At 40.4% G+C, this 24,542-nt stretch overlaps 1 protein-coding gene across 2 annotated transcripts in view; it reads left to right on the top strand.

Annotated features, from left to right (window-relative positions):
- Positions 1-24,542, top strand: part of B3GALNT2 (beta-1,3-N-acetylgalactosaminyltransferase 2) — a 56,848-nt gene that overhangs the window by 20,368 nt on the left and 11,938 nt on the right. For both annotated transcript variants that reach the window (XM_070471062.1, XM_070471061.1), the window contains exons 4-6: positions 3,861-4,054; positions 8,824-8,919; positions 22,877-22,987. In XM_070471062.1, the coding sequence (XP_070327163.1) occupies positions 3,861-4,054; positions 8,824-8,919; positions 22,877-22,987 (401 nt within the window). The remainder of the gene's footprint in view (positions 1-3,860; positions 4,055-8,823; positions 8,920-22,876; positions 22,988-24,542) is intronic.

Consider the following 24,542-nt stretch of genomic DNA (forward strand, 5'->3'; position numbering starts at 1 on the left):
GTTATGTGAGTATGGTCTGTCTCCCAGAGTATCTTACTGTGCAAATTTAATGCTTTTTCCATATAACTAAGCACTTACCACACATGGCCGTAACTTTGGCAGTTTGAATTGTGACAGCAAAATTAACACATTTCTTTTTCCTCCTTCACAGTTTCACAGATAGACTATTGTTCTTATGGTAGATCGTAAGCAGCTTCAACTATGATGTTTTTTTCTTCCCTTATTCAGTGGAGAGCTTTCACTCTTTCACTTTAAGGAAGCACTTCTACTCTGGCTTCTGTTTGGCACATCTGAGTTGCCAGCATCACCACTCTTGCCCTTGGAGGCCTTATTTACATAAAACAGGGGTCGCCTGAAGGGAAGCACTGCGATGCGTGGATGGTTGGCCGGACACCCCAGACGGCTGCTGACTGACTGATGGGTGGGATGTGCTGGACAGAGATGATCGCGTGCCAGGCAGGACCAAGCTGGAAGGCTCAGTTTCATCATGCTGCCCAGAAGGGCCCGCAGTCTAAAACTCGTGAATTACTTCTGGGATTTTTCATTTAATGTTTTTGGACCGTAGTTAAATGTAGATAGCTGTAAACTTGGGAAAGCGGAACTGCAATTAAGGGGCGGGGGGGAACTACTGTGCAAATTTGATGTTAAGAAGAGTTGTTGAGATGAATAGTATGGCGGTCTATTTTTGGCAGACTAAAATCAAACTTTCATCGAAATTTATCTTTCATCCTTTCCGACAGACTAACCACTTTGTGCATCTGTGAAGATTCCTTATGAATATATATATGATTTTAGGATCCAGGAGAGTTTATTTTTCAGTATGGTTCCCACGCATCTGGAAATCCCTTGTGTGTAGATAAATCCTGAGTTACAGAAGTTTAAACTTACAGAAAACTGCTGATTTCACCAGCCTGTTGATTTATAATAGCTTTGATACAGATCTTATGAATTACCTTTCTCTAAGAACTATTGCCTAAGCTACAAAAGAAACCAATAGTAAAAAAGAAGAAAAAAAAAAGAAAGCACAATAATATTTTTTTATTCCTTACAGTTAAAAATTTGTGGGAGCTCTGATGAGATTAAAGATAGGTGGTCCTAATTAGGTTCTCTCTGTTGCCAGGGAAGCAATTTTAGGAAGGTGATAACTTTATACCTTTCTTTATTAGCATTTCCTATTATGTTCAGCTCTGGTTCTGAGGGAGATGAAACTTCCCCACATCTTGAATCTACTGGTTATGACTTCAGGTGTTTTAAGAGCTGTCACATGTGTATAATTACGTGCACCTTGCTTGTGTAGGTAGAAGCAGGGTAATGGTTAGGAGTAAGGGCTCTGGAGTCAGGCTTCCTGGCTTTAAATCTCGGCTGTGCCATTTCCTAGCTGTATGACCTTCAAACAGTCATTTACCACTTGCAACCTCAGTGTCGTGATCTGTAAACTGGAGGTAAAAGTATTATACTTATCCCATCAGGACTGACTTGAGCATGAAATAAGTTGATACATATGAAATATTTAGTACTGGGATATGTTCAGTGTTTAATACTGTTATATTTTAAAAACCCACCTTTTTATAAAGTTGGACTGTAATCAGCTTTTTAAATAAACTGGACCATATTTTCAGGTCTGTATTGTAAAACAGAGGTTTCTTACTTAGAATGTCTATGCATTTAGTTAACATTGTAAGTAAAGTTTTATTTATAATTGTGTTTTCCTGGGGAGAGGGTCCTTTAACTTTCACTGAGGTCCCAAAGGGACCATGAACCTAATAAAATATTGTATTACTGATGATGTAAGAGAACAGATTAGGTTTGAAATTCAAATCCAGGCCAAGCCAAATTTAAAGACACCTTTAACCAGACTTTCTATTATTTCAAGTGCTGTTATTCATTAATAGTAAAGGAGTGGAGATTTTCATTAATAGAAAATTTTCACATATGTAATATATAGGTTACCAATTTGTAAAAATAGGTATAGCTAAATTAGTTTTTCAGGATCTGATTTTATCGCTTTGATTTAAATGGCATTTAGATTTATTTCAGTACCTTAAGGTTATCATGAACATTAATCATCATGATACCCTGGATGTATAGAAGTTTGATTAATAGGATTATCAGAGCAGCAGGCTATCCTGTGTCCAGGTGGCTTGAAGTTCAAGGTACATTTGTTTTAGGTAAAAAATAATTTTTCTAGATGGTTATAATTTTATTTACACATTCTCATTTATAAAATATATACATATTGTCAGTATATTCAGTATTAAGATCACATTTTATTTTCAGATAAACAAAAATTCTATTTTCTTCCCACAGGCTAACGGATCATTTGAGTAAATGTGGGAAGAAAACAATTTGTTTATCCGAAAATAAAATGTAATTTTTATTAAATATTGAATGTCTTGACTGACAATATGTGTATATTTTATAAATATATGTATGTTATAAGCTTTAAATTTAATAGATGTGCTTCACTTTGGATATCCTGTTTACTGAAAATATTAAAGAGAAAAATTTTTGTTATTGTACAGTATATTTGGAGTCTAGACTCTGGCCAGTGCTTGCCCCAACCCATGACAAAATCTGTATCCTCCTTTTTTCCCACCTGCTCATGTTTGTAAGTGGGTAGGAGCCAACACGACTGAAGTGACTTAGCAGCAGCAGCAGCCGGAGCCAACAATTCCACTTAGTCATATTTTATTGAGCACCTACTAAGCGTAAAATAGCATGCTAGGAACTCTAAGGTAGGGATCCAAATGATCCTCTGGAGTGTGGGAAGGAAACGGAATTTCAGCTTATCTGAAAATAAAATGTAACCTTAATTAATATTGAATACATTGATTGACAATGCATGTATGTTTTATAAATATGAATAAATATGTTTATAAAATATTTTATAAACAATGCAAATGTTTTTAACTAATGGAACCTGTATCAGGGACTGTGTGAACCTGCAGAGTTGGAAAATCATAGCTCTAAAACATACAAAGAATGTAGAATAATCTTTTAAAATAAGTTTTCAAATTATTTCTCAAGCTGGCATTGATATTTTCAGCCATATTAACTGTTTCCTGTAGTCTATCCTGATTCATTTATGGTAGCTGAGAAGGTTCTCCCAAAAGGCCTGCTTTTGTCATTGATTAGACTCTGGGGAGATCGAAAGAGCTCTGAATCTTAAGTCAGTAGATACGGGTTTGATTTCTGCTCTGTCACTTTCTGTGACCTTAATCAGATACATCTCTGGAGTTCATTTTCTGAATCTGTAAACTGGAGATAATGCCACAACCACATAGGGTAGTTGTAAAGATTAAATTTGATGGTATGTGGCACATAGGTGGTGGTCAGAAATGCTGTGTTTAATGTGTTTATCTTTGTCAATACTGTGTGGCTAGAATTTTTCAGTGCTGTTTGAATTGATTTCAGTTACTTCTGTATGGTGATAGCTGCCCAGCATCACAGAAATTGCTCATCGTGCAGTAGGATTTTTGGAATTTGCAGAGCAAGACTAAATGTACTCATTATTTATGACTACAGTTAGTCCTGTATTTAATATCCCCATTTATCCAACCTTTAATATTCCCCTATAGTGTTTATGCCTACAGAGGCACATATGCATATGCAAAAGTTTATTAAAGTACCTCTAATCATTATTTTGCTAAGATGTGGCTGAAAATCTTGTTGTTAAAAAATAAGTTTTTTTTTTCTTTCTGAAAGCAGTAGTATTTCTGAAGCACTTAAAAAATGTATTGCCATTTGTGAAAGAATTATATAACAAATCTAGATTTTGCTGTCAAGCATACTTCATATTGGTAAAGTAAAAGATTGTGTTTGATTGTGTAAAACTCCTTTTCTCATTATTACTTCCTTAGTTCTGAATCAGGAGATTGAAGCATTCAGTCTTTCGGAAGACACTTCATCAGGGCTGTCTGAAGACCGAGTTGTCAGCGTGAGCTTCCGGGTTCTCTATCCAATCGTTATTACGAGTCTCGGGGTGTTTTACGATGCCAGTGATGTGGGTTTCCAGAGGAACATCACTGTCAAGCTTTATCAGGCAGAACAGGAGGTATGCACTGCTTCAAACATGCTTTTCCCCATTTTTATTTTTCAAAATCATCAGCTTTTTCCTTGTGGCAGTGCATAGGTTGGGAGACTTCCACCTGTTTTCCCTTATGATTAGATACATTGTAGTGTAATGTATTATAATGCTGGTTTGAGAAGAGACTACTGATGAATAAACATGTTATACCTAGGAAAGGAGGAGTTGGACCAGATTAGAAATTTCCAACCTAAAATCCCTGAAAGCCTAAGGAATTGAAAAAGCTGTTGATGAGTATTAAATATTTGGGACTCATAGGTGTAAGCAAGTATGATTGCCTCTTCCTTCCAACCCTAAAAGTCTATCACCATAATACAGGCTAACAGATACATCAGATCTTTTTTATAATAAGAGCATAGAGGAAATAAAAGTTTAAGACAGCTGGGGTTACTGTTTCTGATATTTGAGGAAACCCATTTGTTTCCTCAGATTTGTTCAGAGTTTGTCTGAAGGAGTGTAGCAAGGCATTATATTTGAAAAGATCTGTCCCTGGACTTTAAGCTATAAAAATCTTAAAAGAATTATACAGTGAGCGCCATATATCCAGAGAAGGAAATGGCAGCCCACCCCAGTACTCTTGCCTGGAAAATCCCACAGACGGAGGAGCCTGGTGGGTGGCAGTCCATGGGTCACAGAGTCGGACACGACTGAGCGACTTCACTTCACTCACTTCATACTTTATCACTGGAGAAGGAAGTGGCAACCCACTCCAGTATTCTTGCCTGGAGAATCCCGTGGACAGAGGAGCCTGGCCGGCCATGGTCCAAGGGGTCGCAGAGAGTCAGACACGACTGGAGTGACTAAGCACGCACGCACGCCATGTATCTACCAAGTAAATTCTGCAGTAGTTAACATTTTGCTGTATTTGCTTTATGACATCTATAGTCATTCATCCATCTATCATCTTAAAAAATACGTATATTTTAGGGACTTTCCTAAAAAGTGGTGGTCTAGTTAAGACTGTGCACTTCCAGTGCAGGGCACACTGGTTCCATCCCCGGTCAGGTAACTAAGATCCCACACACTGCACAGCACAGCCAAAAACAAAAAAGTGTTTTAGATTAACTCGCAGGCATCAGTAATATTTCAGCCCTAAACACTTCAGTGTGCTTATCATTAACTAGATTTTAATATTTGTTTATGGTTTGAAAAAATCACAGAGTGTAAGGTGCATACACTACATAAACCTGCGTAATCCAGGCTCCTGTCACCCTGCCCCATTCCCTGGAGGCGATCACTGTTCTCTTTATTTTTTAATCCATGGGCTAGTGTTGCCTATTGTAGGAGTTCATTTATAAATAGAAGCATATACTAAGCACTCTTCGGAGTAAGGCTTCTTTCACTCAACATGATGTTTTTGAAACTCATCCATGTTATTGTATGTATCAGCAGATTTTTCCTTTTCCTTCTTTTAATTGCTGAGTTGTATTCCAACAATACATGGTATGTATCTGTTCTGTTGATGGGCAACAGGGATGTTTCCAGGGTTTTTCTCCTTTATTCTTTTATTGTGGTTGAGTTACATTTATTAACTTTGGAGTATTAAAGCAACTTGCTATTCTTCTTGATCATGATGTATTAATTCTTTTTATATATGGCTGGAAATTGTGTCTTATGGGCAGCATATAGTTAGGTATTCCTTTTTATCCAGTCTGAGAATCCCTGCTATTTACAAGGGCTATTTATTCCATTTACACTTAAGGCAATTACTAAAGTGGTTAAATTTCAGTTTTTCTTTTTGTTATTTGTTTTCTGTTTATCCTGTGTTTTTTGTTTCTCTTTTCTTCCTTTTCTACCTCTTTTGGGTTGAGTATTTTTTAGAATTCCTTTTTAATATTTCTATTTTCCTTTTATGGAGAAGGCAATGGCACCCCACTCCAGTACTCTTGCCTGGAGAATCCCATGGACTGAGGAGCCTGGTGGGCTGCAGTCCATGGGGTCGCTAAGAGTCGGACATGACTGAAGTGACTTAGCATAGCATTTTCCTTTTAGCTACAGCTCTTTGTGTTATTTTGTGTCAGTCTGGTTGACATAAGAATTACAATGTATGTCCTGAACTTTTTTCAGTCTTCTTTAGCATTGTACCCCTTTGTGTAAAATATAAGAACCTTGCAACTATATAATTCCATTTACTGTTCCCCATCTTTTTGTTCTAATTGCCATATGCCTTATATCTATGTATGCTATAAATCCCACAACACAGTATTGTAATTTTTGCTCTAAACAGCTAAATGTATATTAGAGGAGAAAGTCGTCCTGGCCACTTTAAAGACTTTCTCTTTATACATACTTGGTTTTATGCTGTTTGGCTGTGTTATATCTTGGTGTGGTTTTTCTTTGTGTGGTCTGCTCAGGGTTTGCCAAGTTTCTTCAACTTGTAAATTTATGTCTTTTAACAAATTTAGAGAACTTTCAGCTATTTTTCCTAAAGAAAACTTTTTCCCAGCCCCATTTCTGTCCATTCCTTCTGGGATTTCAGTTACGTGTAGTTTCCTTTTCTCCAAAATAACCCATTTTTCTAAGTTTCCTATTTTTCTAAATTCATTTTGAGCATATTTTCTCTATGGCTTTGACCTAGAGCATTAATGACAGCTTTAAAATCCGGTCTGCTATACTAAATTTGAGTCATTTTGGCTTGTCTTTGTTGATTATCATCTTTTCTCTCGCATACAGTAACATTTTCCTGTTTTATCTTACATCGAGTAACTCTGGATTATATCCTAGATACTGTGAATAATTCATTGTAGGATTGTGGATCCTGTTATAGTCTTTGAGGAGAGTTGCTTTTGTTTGTTTTAGCTGTCAGTTAAATTGCTGGGCATAGACTCTGAACCCTGTCTCCCTTGTGGTGAGCAGCGGCTGACGTCTCTGGTCGGCTTTCTTGGGCTTAGATGGGCTGCTCGGATTCTGCTTCAAATGTGTATTTCCTGACTCAGCCGCAGTCTAGGACAGAGTTCATAGGAAGGACTGAGAACTCTGTGACCCTTTCCTTTCTGGGTTCTTCTTCCTCACTTGTTAGCCAGTGTGTTTGCCTCCACTCGGGTGTCTTCTGATTTGTAACCAGAAAGACTGCAGTTCTTATTTCAGAATTACTTGCCCCCTGAGGTATGCCTCAGACAAAGAGCCATTAAAAAAAAAAAATAGGGGAAGCAGATCCAGTGACTTTCTCATCTTCTGGGTATTGCTTTTCCGCCAGTGTGTGTCCTTTGTGTATGTTCCAGTGTCTTCAAATCTTTTTTTTTAAATGTTTTGTCTGCTATTCGTAATCGTTATCTGTAGGAGACTTGGCTCGTTGTCACTGGAAGCAGAACCCTGTGCAGTTTTTTTTAGGCATGTTTAAAAAAATTTTTTGTGTTAAGGTTGGTTGTTATGAACATACAATGCCAGAGTCACCAATAAACACCCAGATCAATTTAATATTAGATTTTTTGTTTGTCGTATTGCTTCATCCTCTAAAGAACTTTAGTTTGTAAATGTGCTTAATGACATAAATATAAGAGAGGGAGCAAATCTTAGTGACGATTCCAGCCATTATGATTCTAGTGAAGAGAGCTTTATTAGTTAAGTATAGGAGTTCATATATCATTGTGGTTAAAGGTTGCATTGATACTGAAGCTCAAATAGGTAACTGCAAGAGCAGTACTCTGAATTCCACTGTCAACCTGACCTAGAAATTAGGATCAATCCTGAATTTTTTTCATGATTAATCGTCTTAGTATATGTAGTGGGGTTTTTTTTTTTAAGTTTTTTTTATTTCTTTATCTATCTATTTGGCTGCACCGGGCCTTAATTGCAGTCTGTGGGGTCTAGTTCCCTGACCAGGGATCAAACCTGAACCCCCAGCACGGGGAACGTGGAGTCTTAGCCGCTGAACCACCAGGGAAACCCCTAAAGTCTTTTTGAGTTGTCACTCAAGTAGTTTGATTCAGATGTACAATGTTTTTATCATGTTGATTTAATTTTTAGTTGCCATATTTTTTTACGCAAGGAGAGGTTAAGGACTCTCCAAAGAGAAGGTCTGATCTCAGGTGGACTGCAGTGGGTTCACAGGTAAGTCAGGGTATATAAAGTATTACCACTGCATTGCCATAGACTGATGTTGATGAAAGAAATACGCTTAACTCATTTAAACTCCCTTCATCCTGAACTTCTGCATGGTCTTGATAGCTTTAGCAGAAGCATCTCCTGTAGCAAATTGGTATCTAAGAATAGCTATGAAAATAAGGAAATGTTCTTGCCTAAAACAAAAAGGAAGGACCCAAGGAAAACAATAGACATAATGAGAATCAGTCTTTTTTTTAATGTTCCCATTTTGTTTCTGTTTGTTCTTCTAAAGGTTCTTTTTGAAGGGTGATTCCTGAGTACCTCTGTTCTATGTGGAAGTCTATGATCTTTCAGTTTATTCTTAACCCTTTGGACTTGAGTTTACTAAGTTGGCTTAACTTAACACCTTACACTTTCCTTGATGCTCCTTATTTCAAGGTGTCATTTTTATTTTTTTAAGGTTATGTGGATTATATTTAGCGTTTTAGAACTTCATGACAGCCTTGGTGATCTTAAATAGCTTTACTTAATAACCATGATCGCCCTGGAAAGCCCAATGATGCCTGAGCCACAGTAGTTCAATGTTAGTAGCCGTGGTTGGGGCACTGAGAATTCAGAATGTCGGCTGTGTGAAAACTTGCTGCATCTGATGTGAAGTATGTCTCCTCGTCTCTTCCCCACCCAACCTGCAGGAGGCCCTCTTCACTGCTCGCTTCAGTCCCCCGAGCTGTGGTGTGCAGGTGAACAAGCTGTGGTACAAGCCGGTGGAGCAGTTCATCTTACCTGAGGTACTGTAATGGAGAGACTCTGGCCTTGCCGTGGGCCGTTACGCCCTGGGGATGTGCTTCCGGAGGCGGGCGTTCGCTGTTCTCCCACCAGGACAGCTCTCGAGCGTGACAGATGCCACTGCAGCAGGGGTGTACTAAGCCGCAGCCCTCTGCACTCCTCCCGCCAGAGAGCCTCATGGGGCCCCAAAGCTTCCTCACCACGCCTTGCAAAGCACTGCATGTTGCCACGGTCTCTTCCGCGGAACCTGCATGGCTGCCTCAGTGACAAAGGCCAGTAGGCGGTGTGGTGGTTCGAAAGACGCTGATAGTGTTCGAGTACATCAGATGGATGCTTGTCTAAACATGGCGGTGGAGGCAGGTGCGGACAGGCTAACGGCAAGGTTGAAACCATAACTATTCCTCTGCTCCCAGGGCCTCATCAGCCCTGGAGTTAAGCCCATATGTGGCTGCATCACATTGTGCACCACGCAGTTAGACATGAACAGACCGTTAGCTGCCAGCCTCAGCCTTTCCAGGCTATTCCAGTCTGTCTTTCTGAGCAGAGTGTCTTGGAACCGCTGCGCAGGGCTCAGTTTCCCAGTCCCCTCTGGCAGACACCGTCTGTCGACTTCGGCGTTCGCCCAGTGACACCGAAGCCGAGTTAAGATGTGGAAGCTGGATGATTGACCAGCCCTGCTGGCTAAGCAGGAAGCCTTTTCCTGCCACTGGTCACGTGGGTGCTGGTCACACTTGGGCAACAACAAAGTCATGCATTCTGTAACGTGCTGTGGATCTTTGGAGCTGAGTACAGGCAGTCAAACTGTGTATGTTAATTCCATGACAGTCAAAGCGAGCTCCTTTATTTCACCTATATGTGAACTTCTGTTGAAAAACATGTAAAGAAAAACAAAACTGAAACAGAAAAAATTTCCAAGTTCTTGCTGATATAAAAAAGACTGTAGTGAGCATCATTACACTCTCTTTTGAGTACCAAACTGCTTGTTTTCTTAGGATGAATTGTGGGTTCAAATTTCTACATATTTTTGAGGCATATGATTTTCTTTTGGAGAATAGTTTAGCAGTTTGTATCCATTTGAATAGTCATCAGCATTATATTAGTGTACCTGTTTGTGTCCTTTTTAAAATTCATTTATGAACTTTTTTCCTATTTAAAGGAAGTATGCACCATCAAAGGTATCTCTTAATTAAGAATAGTGGTTCAACTAAGAAGGATTGGCCAAGTGTTGGGTCGCAGTTTTTATTTTTTTGAGACATTTTTCATTTTCACCAGGAACTTAATTTTAAAAACTAAAAGTTTTTAAAAATGTCTGTTTGTTTGTCTGGGTCAGGTCTTAGCTGCAGCACAGAGGACCCCCGTTGCATCATGCGCCATCTTTCACTGCAGTGCGGGGACTCTAGCTGTGGCGTGTGGCCTCAGTAGCTGCAGTTCACAGGCTTAGTTGCTGTGCAGCCTGTAAGATCGTAGTTCCCTGACCAGGGAGCAAACTCACATCACTTGCCTTGGAAGTACGGACCCAAGTCACTGGACCACCAGGGAAATCCCGGATTTCAGTTTTTGAAGGAAGTCATTCTTTGATTTGTTAACCCATTTACTCAGAAAATATTTTTTGAGCACTTAGTGTGTGCCAAGCGCTGGGTCTGCTTGAGGACATAGCACAACAATCCCTACCCTTGAGGCAGCTTATGTACTAGTGAGGGTTGTTGATAGTCGCTCAGTTGTGTCCAACTCTTTTGCGACCCCACGGACTGTAGCCCGCCGTGTGATTTCCCGGGCAGGAATACTGGAGTGGGTTGCCCTTTCTTTCTCCAGGGGCTCTTCCTGACCCAGGGATGGAACCCGGGTCTCCTCATCAGCAGGTGGCTTCTTTACCACTGAGCCACCGAGCCAGCTAGCTCTCTGTGAGGTCACGTCGATCTTGTGCCCACCCTGCCGTGTCCCAGACACGGCTGAAAGTGGACTTGTACACTGGCTTTTGGTGAGGTCCTCTAGGATTGAAGCAAGTCATCGATGGGGGTCGTTCTTTTCTACTCAGAGCCCGTGTGGGCAGAACCTCACTCAGACCTTGTGTGGTTCCCAAGGGAGAGTGATTCTATGGGGACCGGGAGTGCTAGCACGTGTTAGGTGCTGTCCAGAAAGGTCTGGAACCTGCTGGAAGGTTGATGTTCACACATGACTCTTGAGGATCAGCGTGAGTAGGGAAGGAAAAGCTGCCGCACCGGGAAGTGAGGAGGTGTGTGATTGGGCGCCTGCGGGTGGAGCCCGAGTCCCTGCCCTGCCGCTCAGCGCCCTGTGACCCGGCACTAATTTCTTCCCCTCACTGCGTCTGTTGCTGCCTCTGTAAGGTAGACGCAGTTCAGAGGATTGTTCTAGCGTGTAAATGATTTCATGGGGCTTCCCAGCTGATGTGGTGGTAAGAATCCACCTGCCAATGCAGGAGACACGAGAGACAACCCCTGGGTTGGGAAGATCCCCTGGAGGAGGAAGTAAGTACCCACTCCAGTATCCTTGCCCACGGAATTCCATGGACAGGGGCGCCTGGGGGCTACAGTCCATGGGGTCGCAAAGCGTCGGACACGATCCAGCACACACACGCTTCACACGCTCACACCCAGGTCCCCGTACAATGTTTAGAATGCTGCCATGTGGTGAGTGTTCAGTAGATTAGCATGTGCTGTCCTGTTACTGCTGGTCCTCATGTGGATTTGAGGTTCTCGTTCTTCAAGAGCAGTGTCTCTTCTCCCGGGGGACCCCTAGCAACTTCCGGAGTCGCTTTTAGTTGCTGCAGCTGGGTGTGGAGTATGCCTGCCTCCTGTGGCAGAAGCCAGGGATGCTGCCAACATCCTGCAATATACAGGACGGTCCCCAGAGCACAAGATTACCTGGCCCCAGATGTCAGTGGTGCCCAGGTTGAGAAACTCGAAGAGGAAGGAGTCCCAGAAGGAACAAAATAAGCTTTAATGTTAACTTCAGGCTAATTGCAATAATGCATCTACACTGTTATCTTGGTCACCTCATAGAAAGAATTAGTTTGATTAATTAGTTAGTCCACAAAACATAATACTTTCCCTTAGAATGTCTTTGTCCTTAGGAAATCCATGCTGAAGTCAAGGTGAAATGTATTTTACTTTCAAGCGATTCAGCAACAAAAAACAGCAGAAGAGTAGACCGAGATAAAGCACATGGGGCCAGGGGCTTCCAGGTGGTTCAGTGGTTAGTACTCTGCGCTTCCGCTGAAGTGGTGCAGGTTTGATCCTGGTCGGGAGACTCAGATCCCAGTGACATGCGGCGTGGCCAAAAAGTTAAGTAAAAAAGTGCACATGTGGCCAAACATTGCCAGTTGTTGAGTCTATAGGATTTTGTGTTAATCTGAACTTTTCTCTGGGTTTGAAGTTTTTCAGAAAAAGAATTAGATTGGAGCAAAGGGCTGCCTCCCTTGCCTGGGTATAAATAGCAGAAGGTACTCATGATGGGAAGGACTCGGTAAAATCAGGCAGTGGCCATTTCAGTTATTAAGATGTTTACTGGCTAAAGCCTTGTGCTTTTTTTTTTAATTGAGATTTTATTTTATTTATTCTTGTTTTATTTTTTGGCTGTGCCGTTCAGCACGTGGGATCTTAGTTCCTCAACCAGGGGGTGAACCCATGCCCCCCGCAGTGGGAGCACAGTCTTAAGCACTGGACTGCTGGGAAAATCCCAGCCTTGTGATCTTTATTTCCCTTGAAGCTTTAAGCTAAATTGGCTTTTGAGTTTTCATTACATCCAAGTAATATTTTTTCTTTTTATAAATGTGCAGTTATTTAATAGTGTCTACATCTGAGGCAGTAGTATTGTGGATGAATTTTATTTTCTTCTATATATCTGTTTTTTAAATGTCCTGAAATAGCCTTATTAGCCTTATTAAAATAAAAAACTTTAAAAAAAAAATACTTTCCTTTTATACAAAATCCTGGTTTTGTTGAAAGCCTGTTTAATTTCACATATATATTCATTTTTGCTGCATCAAGCCCTCATTGGACTTAGTTGCACAGAAAAAAGTGATAGTAATGTAGGTTTGCCTACATATCATCAGCAGAGAATAACCAAAGAAAAACAGATCATTGATCCCAGTTGTGAGGGAGAAGTAGATAATTTGTTCATCATCATATTCTCTCTAGACTTCACAGTCTGCTGGAGTAACATGTCAGCAGTGTGGCTTGTCAGCTAAGAAGCAGGGTTCTTGCAGAATTTTTGTTGTGTGACTCACTAGAGCAGAAATCTTAGTGGTGGGGGGCGTTGCACATTTAAATAGAGACTGCTGTGTGTTCCTCTTAAAATATTTCTCTAATTTCATATTTCTCTTGGTAGTCCACCTGAACCTGGGAACTAATTTCAATAAAAAGACTGTTCATTAAACCCAGGTCACTAGAGACAGTATTGTCAGCATCATGGGTACTTACATACTTATTTTTTATGGAAGTTGAAATTCTTCAGCGGTAGTCATCTCTGCAGGGCATAAGAAATTGTTAATGGTTACAGGCGCAAAAATACTGTCTATGTTTAAGCTACTCTGTTGGTTTGCATGATGAGTTAGAAATAGGACACAGAAGAAGTACCACATGAGTTGCAGATAGCTCACTTATGTTACAGGTGAGAGAACTTGAGAGCTCTTTTTTACAGTCTGCACTGAGCTGTTCTGTCCCACCTTTTACTTTTGTAGTTACGTTTTTATTTTCAGGAGCAGTTACGTATTTGATGTGCACTTTCAAGGGATACTTGTTTTGGGTCATGCTGTGCAGCGTGTGGAATCTTAGTTTCCTGACCAGGGATTGAACCCAGGCCCCCTGATTGGGAGCACAGGCTCTTAACCACTGGACCTCAAGTCCAGAAGCCTCCCTACCTTTTGCTGTAATTTCTTGATCTTAGCAGGGAATTGTCATAAATAAGGTGCTACGCATCAGTCGAGATCCCTAGCTTACTGATTACTTTGTGTCAGAGAGTAGGAAGAAGGCGTTTGAGAGAAGTGGGGAACGGAAATGTAACAGTGACATGGAGCAGGTATAGGAGAGGTGGAGAAGGTAGAGCTCTTCCCTTCCCTCATAACAGAACAACTGGCAGGTTCTGTAAGTTGAGTGAATGAACCAGGATCACTTTTTGAGCCAATGAGTGTTTATGGTAACTACTCAATTTAACATTTTTAATATTTATTCATTTGGCCACCCCAGGTCTTAGTCGCAGCATCAGGCAGGCTCTTTCATTGCTGCATGCCAACTCTTAGTTTCGGCCTGCGGGATCTAGTTCTCTGATCAAGGGTTTACCTTGATCCTGCATCAGGAGCATTGAGCCACAGCCACTGGACCACCAGGGAAGTCCCTGCTCACTGTTACGGATCTTATACTGGGACCCAGTCAAGGGAGATGGAGTTGGCTGCCAGGCAGGAGAAGTAGCAGTCAGGTGCCAAGTGTCAGTTGAGTGGACTGGACAGGAGAATTACTTCCTTTGTCTTATTTGCCAGATTTCTATTTTCAAGCTGAAGCTTTTTTGGGTTACCATAGCTTTTTACTTTGATATGGTTCATTTGGAACTACAATCACAAAGATTCCTGGTGACCTAATTGCTACCTCCAGGGGACACTTTGCGTCCTTACCTGAGTTGACTGCCGTTTTCTCTTAGCTTATGTTGGGTTGGGCCAAAAAGTTTGCTGGGTTTTTCCGTAACATCTTTTGGGAAAACCAGAGTGAACATATTGGCCAACGCAGTATGATATACATTCTTCTGGTTCTGCTTAATCTGACCCCGTCCTCCTTCCCTATTCCTCATTTGTTTTCCTCTTAAACATTAATCATTAAGAACTGATATCCAGCCTTCTGTTAATTTTTTTCATTCTTCTAGGCAGTTCCATCTGTTACCACCTGTTTGTTACTGTCTGCAGCCCATATTTCTTATGAACTCTGTACGCACTTCAGCTGAATGCCTCCACTTGGAAGTTCCCCTAGGTGTTCTAGTGGTGATAGCATCTCCATCCACCCATTCTCACCTCCTGTATTTTCAGTCCTGGGTCATAGTATTTCCTTTTTTTTCAGGTATCCAAACCAGAATCATGAAATTTATCCTCAGCTCTCATATCCAAGCATTCACTAAGCCCTGTCAATTCTTTATCCTAAACATATTTGGTTTTCCCCATTTTCTTCAATTTAAGTCTGAATTTGGCAATTAGGAGTTCATGATCTGAGCCACAGTCAGCTCCCGATCTTGTTTTGCTGGCTGTGTAGAGCTTCTCCATCTTTGGCTGCAAAGAATGTAATCAGTCTGATTTCAGTGTTTGCCATCTAGTGATGTCCATGTGTAGAGCCTTCTCTTATGGTGTTGGAAGAGGGTGTTTGCTATGACCAGTGCATTCTCTTGGCAAAATGCTATTAGCCTTTGCCCTGCTTCATTCTGTACTCCAAGGCCAAATTTGCCTGTTACTCCAGGTGTTTCTTGACTTCCTACTTTTGCATTCCACTCCCCTATAATGAAAAGGATATCATTCTTTGGGTGTTAGTTCTAAAAGGTCTTGTAGGTCTTCATAGAACCATTCTATAAAGAAAGCTGAACACGGAAGAATTGATGCTTTTGAACTGTGGTGTTGGAGAAGACTCTTGAGAGTCCCTTGGACTGCCAGGAGATCCAACCAGTCCATCCTAAAGGAGATCAGTCCTGGGTGTTCATTGGAATGACTGATGTTGAAGCTGAAACTCCCATGAGAAGAGCTGACTCATTTGAAAAGACCCTGATGCTGGTAAAGATTGAAGGCAGGAGGAGAAGGAGATGACAGAGGATGAGATGGTTGGATGGCATCACCGACTCAACGGACATGAGTTTGAGTAAACTCCAGGAGTTAGTGATGGACAGGGAGGCCTGGCGTGCTGTGGTCCATGGGGTCACAAAGAGTTGGACACGACTCAGTGACTGAACTGAACTGAAACATATTTAGTGTCAGTCCTTCCAAATTTTATCACTGTTAAAGTTTTACAAGAGTGTGATATATTCCAAGGGGAAGAGGTGGTTGTTTCCAGGAGAAAGACTTAGGATTAACCCAAAGCAGCCTCATATAGTTAAGAGTCTAGGACTCAGCTTTCAGGTCCTGTCATTGACCTTGTAGAGTGTATAAACCAGAATGTCTGTTGATTCATGTTTAATGGGTGTTAGCACATTAAAGTGGTTTGAATGCTTAAGGCCACTAGCTGGGAACCTTCTTCCTGGTATGTCAAGGCACCTAAAAAACAATCTGAACTGTTAGTTTGGGCGTTGAATTTGATTACAGCAGTGGGAGGTGGGTGTTTTTGAGAACTTTCTCATTCAATGGGATGTGACCAGAAGGCTTCATATCTTCTAGTTATTGTATCTTTCTCCCCTTAGACATAGCTGCAGTGCCAGAATTCTCCCTGAAACCAGCTTTCCTTTAGTGTTATAAGGTATTGATTTTACTAATTAAGCTTCAACCTCAGAGCTCTTGCCAGTTACTAGGAACATTTTTTTTCTTTACTATTAGGATTTAATTAGTTCAACTCAGAGGGCAGTCTCTTTAAATTTATTTTTTAATCGAGATATAACTGACATTCATTTTATTAAAGTATATAGTGTAATGATTCAATGTTTATATATGTTGCAAAATGATCAATGCAAGTCTAGATAACATCCGTGACCAGACACAGTTATAAAGTATTTTTGTGATGAGAACTTTTAAGATCTGCCTTGGTGTTTAGTCACTAAGTCATGTCCAACTCTGTGACATGGACTGTAGCCCCCCAGGCTCCCCTGTCCATGGGATTTCAAGGGCAAGAATCTGTCTTAGCAGCTTTTAAATATGTAATACGGTATTATTAACTATAGTCACTGTGCTGTGCATTACATCCCAAGACTTCTTTTTTCGTAACTGGAAGTTTGCACCTCTTGATCACCTTCACCCATTTTAACTACCTCCTACCCCCCACCTCTAGCAGCCACCCATCTATTCTCTGTATGTATGAATTCTGGTTGTTTTTGTTTGTTTTAGATAAATGAGATAGTATTTGTCTTTTTCTGTCTGACTTATTTCACTTAGCATAATGCCCTTGGGATTTATCCGTATTGTTGCAAATGACAAGACTTTTTTTATGGCTGAATAATATTCCATTTTATATAAATACCTTATCTTCTTTATCCATTCATCCCTTGGTGGACACTTAGGTTGCCTACATGTCTTAGCTATTATAAATAAAGCTGCAATGAACACGCGGGCACATACATCTTTTCAAGTTAGTATTTTCATTTCTTTTGAATAGATACCCAGAAGTGGAATTGTTGGATCATATAATAGTTCAAACCTTTTTTCACAATGGTTGCACCAATTTACATTCCTACCAAGAGTACCCAAGGATTCCCTTTTCTACACATCAAATCAGCAACACTTGTTATTTTTTGTCTTTTTGATACTAGCCATTCTAACATGTATGAGGTTATATTTTACTGTGATTCTGATTTGCATTTCCCTCATGATTTGGTAATGTTGAGTACCTTTTCATGTACCTATTGGCCATTTGAATGTTTTCTCTGGAAAAATGTCAGATACTCTGCCCTTTCTTTAATTTGGATTCTTTGGGTTTTTGGCTACTGAGGTGTGTGGGTTCTCATATATTTTATGATTTGCAAATACTTTCTCTCATTTGGTAGGTTGTCTTTTTATTTTGTTGATAGTTTCCCTTGCTGTCTAGAGTTTTTTAGTTGGATGTAGTCCTACATGTTTATTTTTGCCTTTGCTTTGGTGTCAAATTCAAAAAATCATACCTAAGGCTGATGGCAAGTAGCTTACTGCCTGTTTTCTTATAGGAGTCTCACGGTGTCAGGTCTTAGGTTCAAGTGTTTAACCCTTTTTGGGTTGAGTTTTGTGTGCAGCGTCAGCGGTCCAGTTTTCCCAATGCCATTCCTTTTGGCACTTCCCGAGTTCAGAGGTTAAGACTCCACATTCCCAATGCAGGGAGCACAGGTTCAGTCCCTGGTCAGGAAACAAAAAGCATGCATGCTGCATGGCATGACCTAAACATTTTTTTAAAAGACTGTCCTAGCTACCTCTGAATCAGGAAGCTGGCTCTTATCAGACACCTTAATGTGCTGGTGACTTGATTTTGGACTTTCCAGCCTCCAGAACTGTGAGGAATAAATGTGTGTTCAGCTCAGTCGCTCAGTCATGTCTGACTCTTTGCGACCCCATGGACCTCAGCACACCAGGCCTCCCTGTCCATCACCAACTCCCAGAGTCCACCCAAACCCATGTCGATCGAGTCAGTGATGCCATCCAACCATCTCATCCTCTGTTGTCCCCTTCTCCTCCCACCTTCAATCTTTCCCAACATCAGGGTCTTTTCAAATGAGTCAGTTCCTCACATCAGGTGACCCAAAGTATTGGAGTTTCAGCTTCAGCATCAGTACTTTCAGTGAACACTCAGGACTGATCTCCTTTAGGATGGACTGGTTGGATCTCCTTGTAGTCCCAGGGACTCTCAAGAGTCTTCTCCAACACAACAGTTAAAAAGCATCAATTCTTCAGAGCTTAGCTTTCTTTATAGTCCAAGTCTCACGTCCATACATGACCACTGGAAAAACCATAGCCTTGACTAGACGGATCTTTGTTGGGAAAGTAATGTCTCTGCTTTTTAATATGCTGTCTAGGTTGGTCATAACTTTCCTTCTAAGTAGTAAGCATCTTTTAGTTTCATGGCTGCAGTCACCATCTGCAGTGATATTGGAGCCCCCCAAAATGAAGTCTCTCACTATTTCCATTGTTTCCCCATCTATTTGCCATGAAGTGATGGGACCAGATGCCATGATCTTAGTTTTCTGAATGTTGAGCTTTAAGCCAACTTTTCCATTCTCCTCTTTCAAGAGGCTCTTTAGTTCCTCTTCACTTTTTGCCATAAGGGTGGTGTCATCTGCATATCTGAGGTTATTGCTATTTCTCCTGGCAATCTTGATTCCAGCTTGTGCTTCATCCATACCAGCGTTTGTTATTTAACCAAATAAAGAAAGACTGTCCTTTTCCCATTGTATATTCTTAGTCCCTTTGTTGTGAATTAAGTGACGGTGTATGTGTAGGTTTATTTCTGAGCTCTATTCTGTTCCATTGAGCTATGTGTCTGTTTTTAATGCCAGTACTATACTGTTTTGATTTTTATAGCTTTGTAACATAGTTTGAAATCAGGAAGTGTGAGGCCTCCAATTTTGTTCTTTCTCTAGATTGCTTTGGCTATTCAAGGTGTTTCATGAGTCCTTACAAGCTTTAGGGTTGTTTGTTCTATTTCTGTGAGAAATGCTATTGGGATTTTGATAGGGATTGCACTGAACAGTATTGACATTTTAACATTTAACATGATCATTTCAATGATCATGGAATATCTTCACATTTATTTGTGAGTTTGAGTTTCTCAGCAGTCTTAATCCCTAAGATAGGTGTTTGCTTATTCTCCCCTGGATTTTTGAAATAACTCGGTTACCATTCTCCGTACCAACCTCTACTTCTTGCCTCTCTGAGATTGGAGTGGCCTTTCTAAAACTGCAGATATGATTGTGCCACTCTTGTCCTTGTAACCTCCTGTGCTCCCCACTGCCTTCGGTAAAGAACAGACTCTGTTGTAGCAGACAGAGCTGACCTCGGCCTGTCTTTTACTCTCTTTCCTCAGCCTTGTGCTTTAGCAGTAGTGCACTACTTAATATTTTTCTGAATATCTAGTGTGTTTCAAGTCTCCCCTTTCATTTGTTATTTTATCTGCCTGCTTCCTATTTTTCTGGACTCAAACTCCTTTAAGATGTAGCTCAGCTCTCATAGTCGTTGAAGTTCTGTCTGACCTCCCCAAACAGTGACTTTCCTTTGTTATTGAGCATGTTATGGCATATTATGCTTGCTTAAAGATGTGGCTGTTTCTTTTTTTCTTTTAATCTTCAAATACATAGCCCACAGCCTGGTACATAGTAGACATTGAAAAGTTTAAATAATGGCTCATGTCTGAAAGAAGATTGACCCCAAGTTTACTTAGTTTTATACACGTGTTTAGTTACAAAAAAAGTTTTCCTGATTATAAAAATATGAAAATGTTTGAAAGTAATACTTGTTCAGTGTTGAAAACCTGACAAAAATACAGAAAAGTTAAAAGAATATGATGTCATTCATCTGTTGTACAGCATAGTAGGTGTATTTCTTCACAGTCCTTCTTTTCTTAAACTGCCTAGGGTCTGTCTTAGTTGTGGCACACGTGCTCTAGAGCATGCGGGCTGCAGTAGCTGCAATGTGCAGGCTTAGTTGCTCCGTGGCATGTGGGATCTTAGATCCCCAAGCAGAGATCAAACCCGCGCCCCCCGCTTTGGAAGGCAGATGCTCAACCAGTGGGCCACCAGGGAAGTCCTCTTCCTCGGCTTTTAAAAATGCTTCTGTGTGCATTACCTATTTGTGAGAACATTTTCTTGTTTTTACAGAAAGGATCGAGGTTAATGAACATCAAGTTTAATAAAGAGCTAAGGTCACCAGGGAAGTGTAGAAGTGAGCAGGACCTAAGAAAGTAAGATGAGGAAATGGAATCTTTTAAAAAGGCAGTGCATTATGTACTATACGCTTTATCACTGATCCTCCAACAGCCCTTTTACATAGGCCTCATCTTCTCTGCTGTAAAGGCTGGGAAATGATGACACAGGTTATGTCTGCAGCGTCTGCTCTGAGGAGCCCTGAGGCTCTGCAGCGCACACCAGGAGTTTCACAGATGATGAAATTTAAGGATACATTTGCAAAATATAAAATGACACACTGCCCGAGGAATCCAGATTCTTTCAATGTTCTTATCTTTTGTGGTAGAGAAGTTTTATTGTCTTTTTTTAAAAGAAGCTTGCAAATCATTGCCCTAGCTTATGGGACAAGTTCAGTTCTGTCTAGTTCTCTTATAATGCTGGTTGAATGAAACACTACTATAAAGTATTTTATCTTTTAATTTTAGTACGTGAAATGTTTTTAGGATGCTAAAGCTGTATCTTTTATGCCCTATCGTATACCAGAATTCCACTTGCTTTAGAGTTCAGTGTCTTTCAGCTGCTTACCTGAGTAATGCCTGGTATCAGACATTCTAGATGCCGGTTGATACGGCAGACAAGGTCGCTGCTGTCTGCTGCTTGCAGTCGAGTGGGAGGAGCAGTTAGACGGGCAATAGAAAAATAAATATCAAGAGTGGTAAGTGGTTTTAAGAAAATAAGACAGACTGGGGACTTCCCTGATGGTCCAATAGCTAAGACTGGACCACAGTCGTAATGCAGGGGCCTGGGTTCATCCCTGGTCCGGGAACTAGATCCCACATGCTGCAGCTAAGACTTCACATGCCTCAGCTAAGACCCAGTGCAGCCAAAGTAAGTATGAAGAAAAGAAGACAGGCTGGTGTGATAGAATTTGGGAGTTGGTTGCCTTCTGTTTGGTCTCTAGAGAAAGCCTTCCTGAGGAGACGACCATGGAGCTGAGACCTGGGCAGGACCGAGGAGCTATCCATGCACAGATACTAAAAACAGGAATTGTAGAGAGATTAAAAGACACTAGAATTCAAAAGAGGGACGGGAGCATAACTTCCTAAGTTCCAATTTTAATAGTAATGATTACTAAGGAAAAGCTTGTCCGATTTGACAGGATAAAAATTACGGATTTTTTTTTTTTTTTAAATTGGGAATCCCCTGGCGGTCCAGTGGCTAGGACTTGACACTTTCACTGTGGTGGCCCAGGTTCAACCCCCTGGTTGGGGAACTGAGATCGCCTTGTGCCATGGCCAAAGAAAGAAAAAACAAAGAAACCTATAATATGAAGTGGCAAACAATTCTAGAAAAATAGTATATAAAATATTACAGGATTAAGGTAATTTATTACAAGCTCATACAGATTAATAAGAAATATATAAAACTCAGTGGTTAAATGGTAAAGAAGCATGACAAGGCAGTTCCCAGAAGAGATGGTATAATTGATACACATCATTAAAAATCAAAAGGAACAGGGATTTCCCTGGCGGTCCAGTGGTTAAGACTTCCTGCTTCCATCGCAGGGGGTGCAGATTCGATCCCTGGTCAGGGAACTAGATCCCACATGCCACATGGCACCCCTCCCAAAAATCAAAAGAAACGCCAATTAAAAAATCATTTCTTTAAATCTGCTAAATTAGCTTAAACTTCTCTTCTTTTACTAATATCCCATACTGGGAAAAGGAGAGTGAAGCCAGGCATTCTTATAAATTGCTAATGACAGGCAATTTGGCAATGTGTGCCAAAATGCATATAAAATATCTCTGTTACTGTCCTAGTAATTTCATCTCTTTATAGTTGGAGAATAATCACTTTACAGTATTGTGATTGTTTCTACCTTTCATCGACATGAATCAGCATGGGTACAAGTCTCCTCCCTCTTAAAACCTTCCTCCCATCCCACCCCTCTAGTTGTCACAGGGCACCAGCTTTGGGTTCCCTGTGTCATACAGAAAATTGGGGATATATTTTCAACAACAACAAAAAAAACAGATTTATTGGGGAAAATAAACATTTACACCAAAACACGCCTCATGTTGTTTTAGTAGGTATTTGATAGGGTCCAAAAATGTGTGACGGCAGGGAGATGTCGGAGTGACCCAGGATGCATTCACTCCGTGGCAGTGGAACGAGGCCTTGAAAAAGAGCAGTCGTAACGGCTGCAGTCACAGAAGGAAATGCCTTTGATGCAGTGGGAGATGACAGAACAGCAGCATGTAAAACTGTCAAAGAAAGGTCTTTGAAAGTGTTGATTTAGATGTGCATAAAAAAAGACTCCAAGATATATACTGTTACTGTTGGTGTGTTGGCGTGCACAATAAAAGTTCTAACTGATGCGTCTTAGAAAAACTTTTCCCCAGAAGCTTACTTAAGACCTAAATGACAGCAATAAAGAAACTGACTCTGTTCATCTTTCTACAAAAGAGCTTTGAAGGTACGATCGTGTGGGAGAGCCAAGACCTCCAAGGCCTCGTGTCGAGAAATCTCCACAGAGTGACAGTTAATGATGGAGGAGGGGTTCTCAGAGTCGTGACAGTAAGTCCTTCCTTTTTTATTTTAGGTTGTTTAGCATCCCTTAGCATTCTTTAATATCCTAAAATATTTTTAAGTTTACTTTTACACCAACTCATATGGAACAATGAATCTTATATTTAGAACGTATGTAATAGAAAGTGTTGTTGGGTCACCAATAGTAAAAGATGAAAAACTGAAATGTTCTGGGATTTTATAGCTTCAACCTTCATAGACAGTTTGCCTTAAGATTAGTGCATTTTAGGAAGTATGATGTTTTATTTTCTCATTAGTTTTTAGGTTAACATCTTTTTAAGTTCACTTCCTCAGTATTTAGAGTATTCAGTCTCACTTAACAGTATGATGTCAGTTAGAATACTATAGATAAAAGTGTTAGAAGGTAAGATTGAATATTCACTGCCATTTATATTGCTGGGCTTTGTGGTTTTCCTTTTTCATTTGCCAAATTTTCTTAAAACTTAAAACAGACAGGTAGATTTCTCAGAGTAAGTGTAGGATGATAAAAAGGTGTAAGCAGACTTAAAATGATGAACTTTAAATAAATAAGTGATGGTGTGGTGCAGTCATAGAATTGTTCTTCTTGAATTCTGGCCTAATGATTAGGAAAGCACTTGGCATTTAAATTCACAGGCTTAGTACATTTCATTAAATATTAACCTTATTCACATAAATTTATGCTTGAGTTTGAAATGAAAATCATGAGGTTTGTTATTATACATTATACATTCAGGAAACATTTATTGCATATTCACTGTGAGGCAAACACGATCTTGGGAGATCCATAACTGTCCCACAGGGGAATTTACAGTCCAGTGAGGAAGAAAGACATTAAACAGACAGACCCACACATTCAAGTGTAATTACAGCCTTAGCCTTGTAGGCCATGTTTAGGATTTCATCCTTGATTATGAAATGTCCCTTATTTAATATACAGTGTTTCATGGATTTGTAGGGTTTTTTCCTTATTTTCAAAGCAAGTGCCTTGAATTTCTTGTCTCCTTTTCTGTGTGTGAAACTTAAATATGCAAAACATCACAGAATTCTATACTATTCAGTTGATTGCACGAAAGGAAATCAGTTTACTTCTGAGTTTTGGGCTAGATTTAAGGTAAAGATTCACATGATCTGCTTTGGGAATGAATATGGTTGTGGAGGGCTGTGAAAGCTCAGTTGTGTCCAACACTTTGTGATCCCATGGACTATACCCCGCCAGGCTTCTCTATCCATGGAATTCTCCAGGCGAGAATACTGGAATGGGTACCCATTCCTTTCTCCAGGGGATCTTCTCGACACAGGGGATTGAACCTGGGTCGCCTGCACTGCAGGCAGGTTCTTTACCATCTGAGCCGACAGGAAGCCTTGTGGAGGGTTAATAAAGAGTAGCTTAAACACTCAGCTAACTGGAGGAAAAAAAAAATTTGACTGCTTAGGAGCCTATTCTAAGGAACCCATGTGCAAATAAAGGTTTTCATCATAAATGCACAGAGCTGTAAGTTTTCCTAAGTCTTGCTCCCTTGCCAGCAAGTAATAACCTCAGAAAATTTTCAAAGGCAAAATA

This window comes from Odocoileus virginianus, chromosome 7 (assembly GCF_023699985.2).
Source record: "Odocoileus virginianus isolate 20LAN1187 ecotype Illinois chromosome 7, Ovbor_1.2, whole genome shotgun sequence".
Lineage (NCBI taxonomy): Eukaryota > Metazoa > Chordata > Mammalia > Artiodactyla > Cervidae > Odocoileus > Odocoileus virginianus.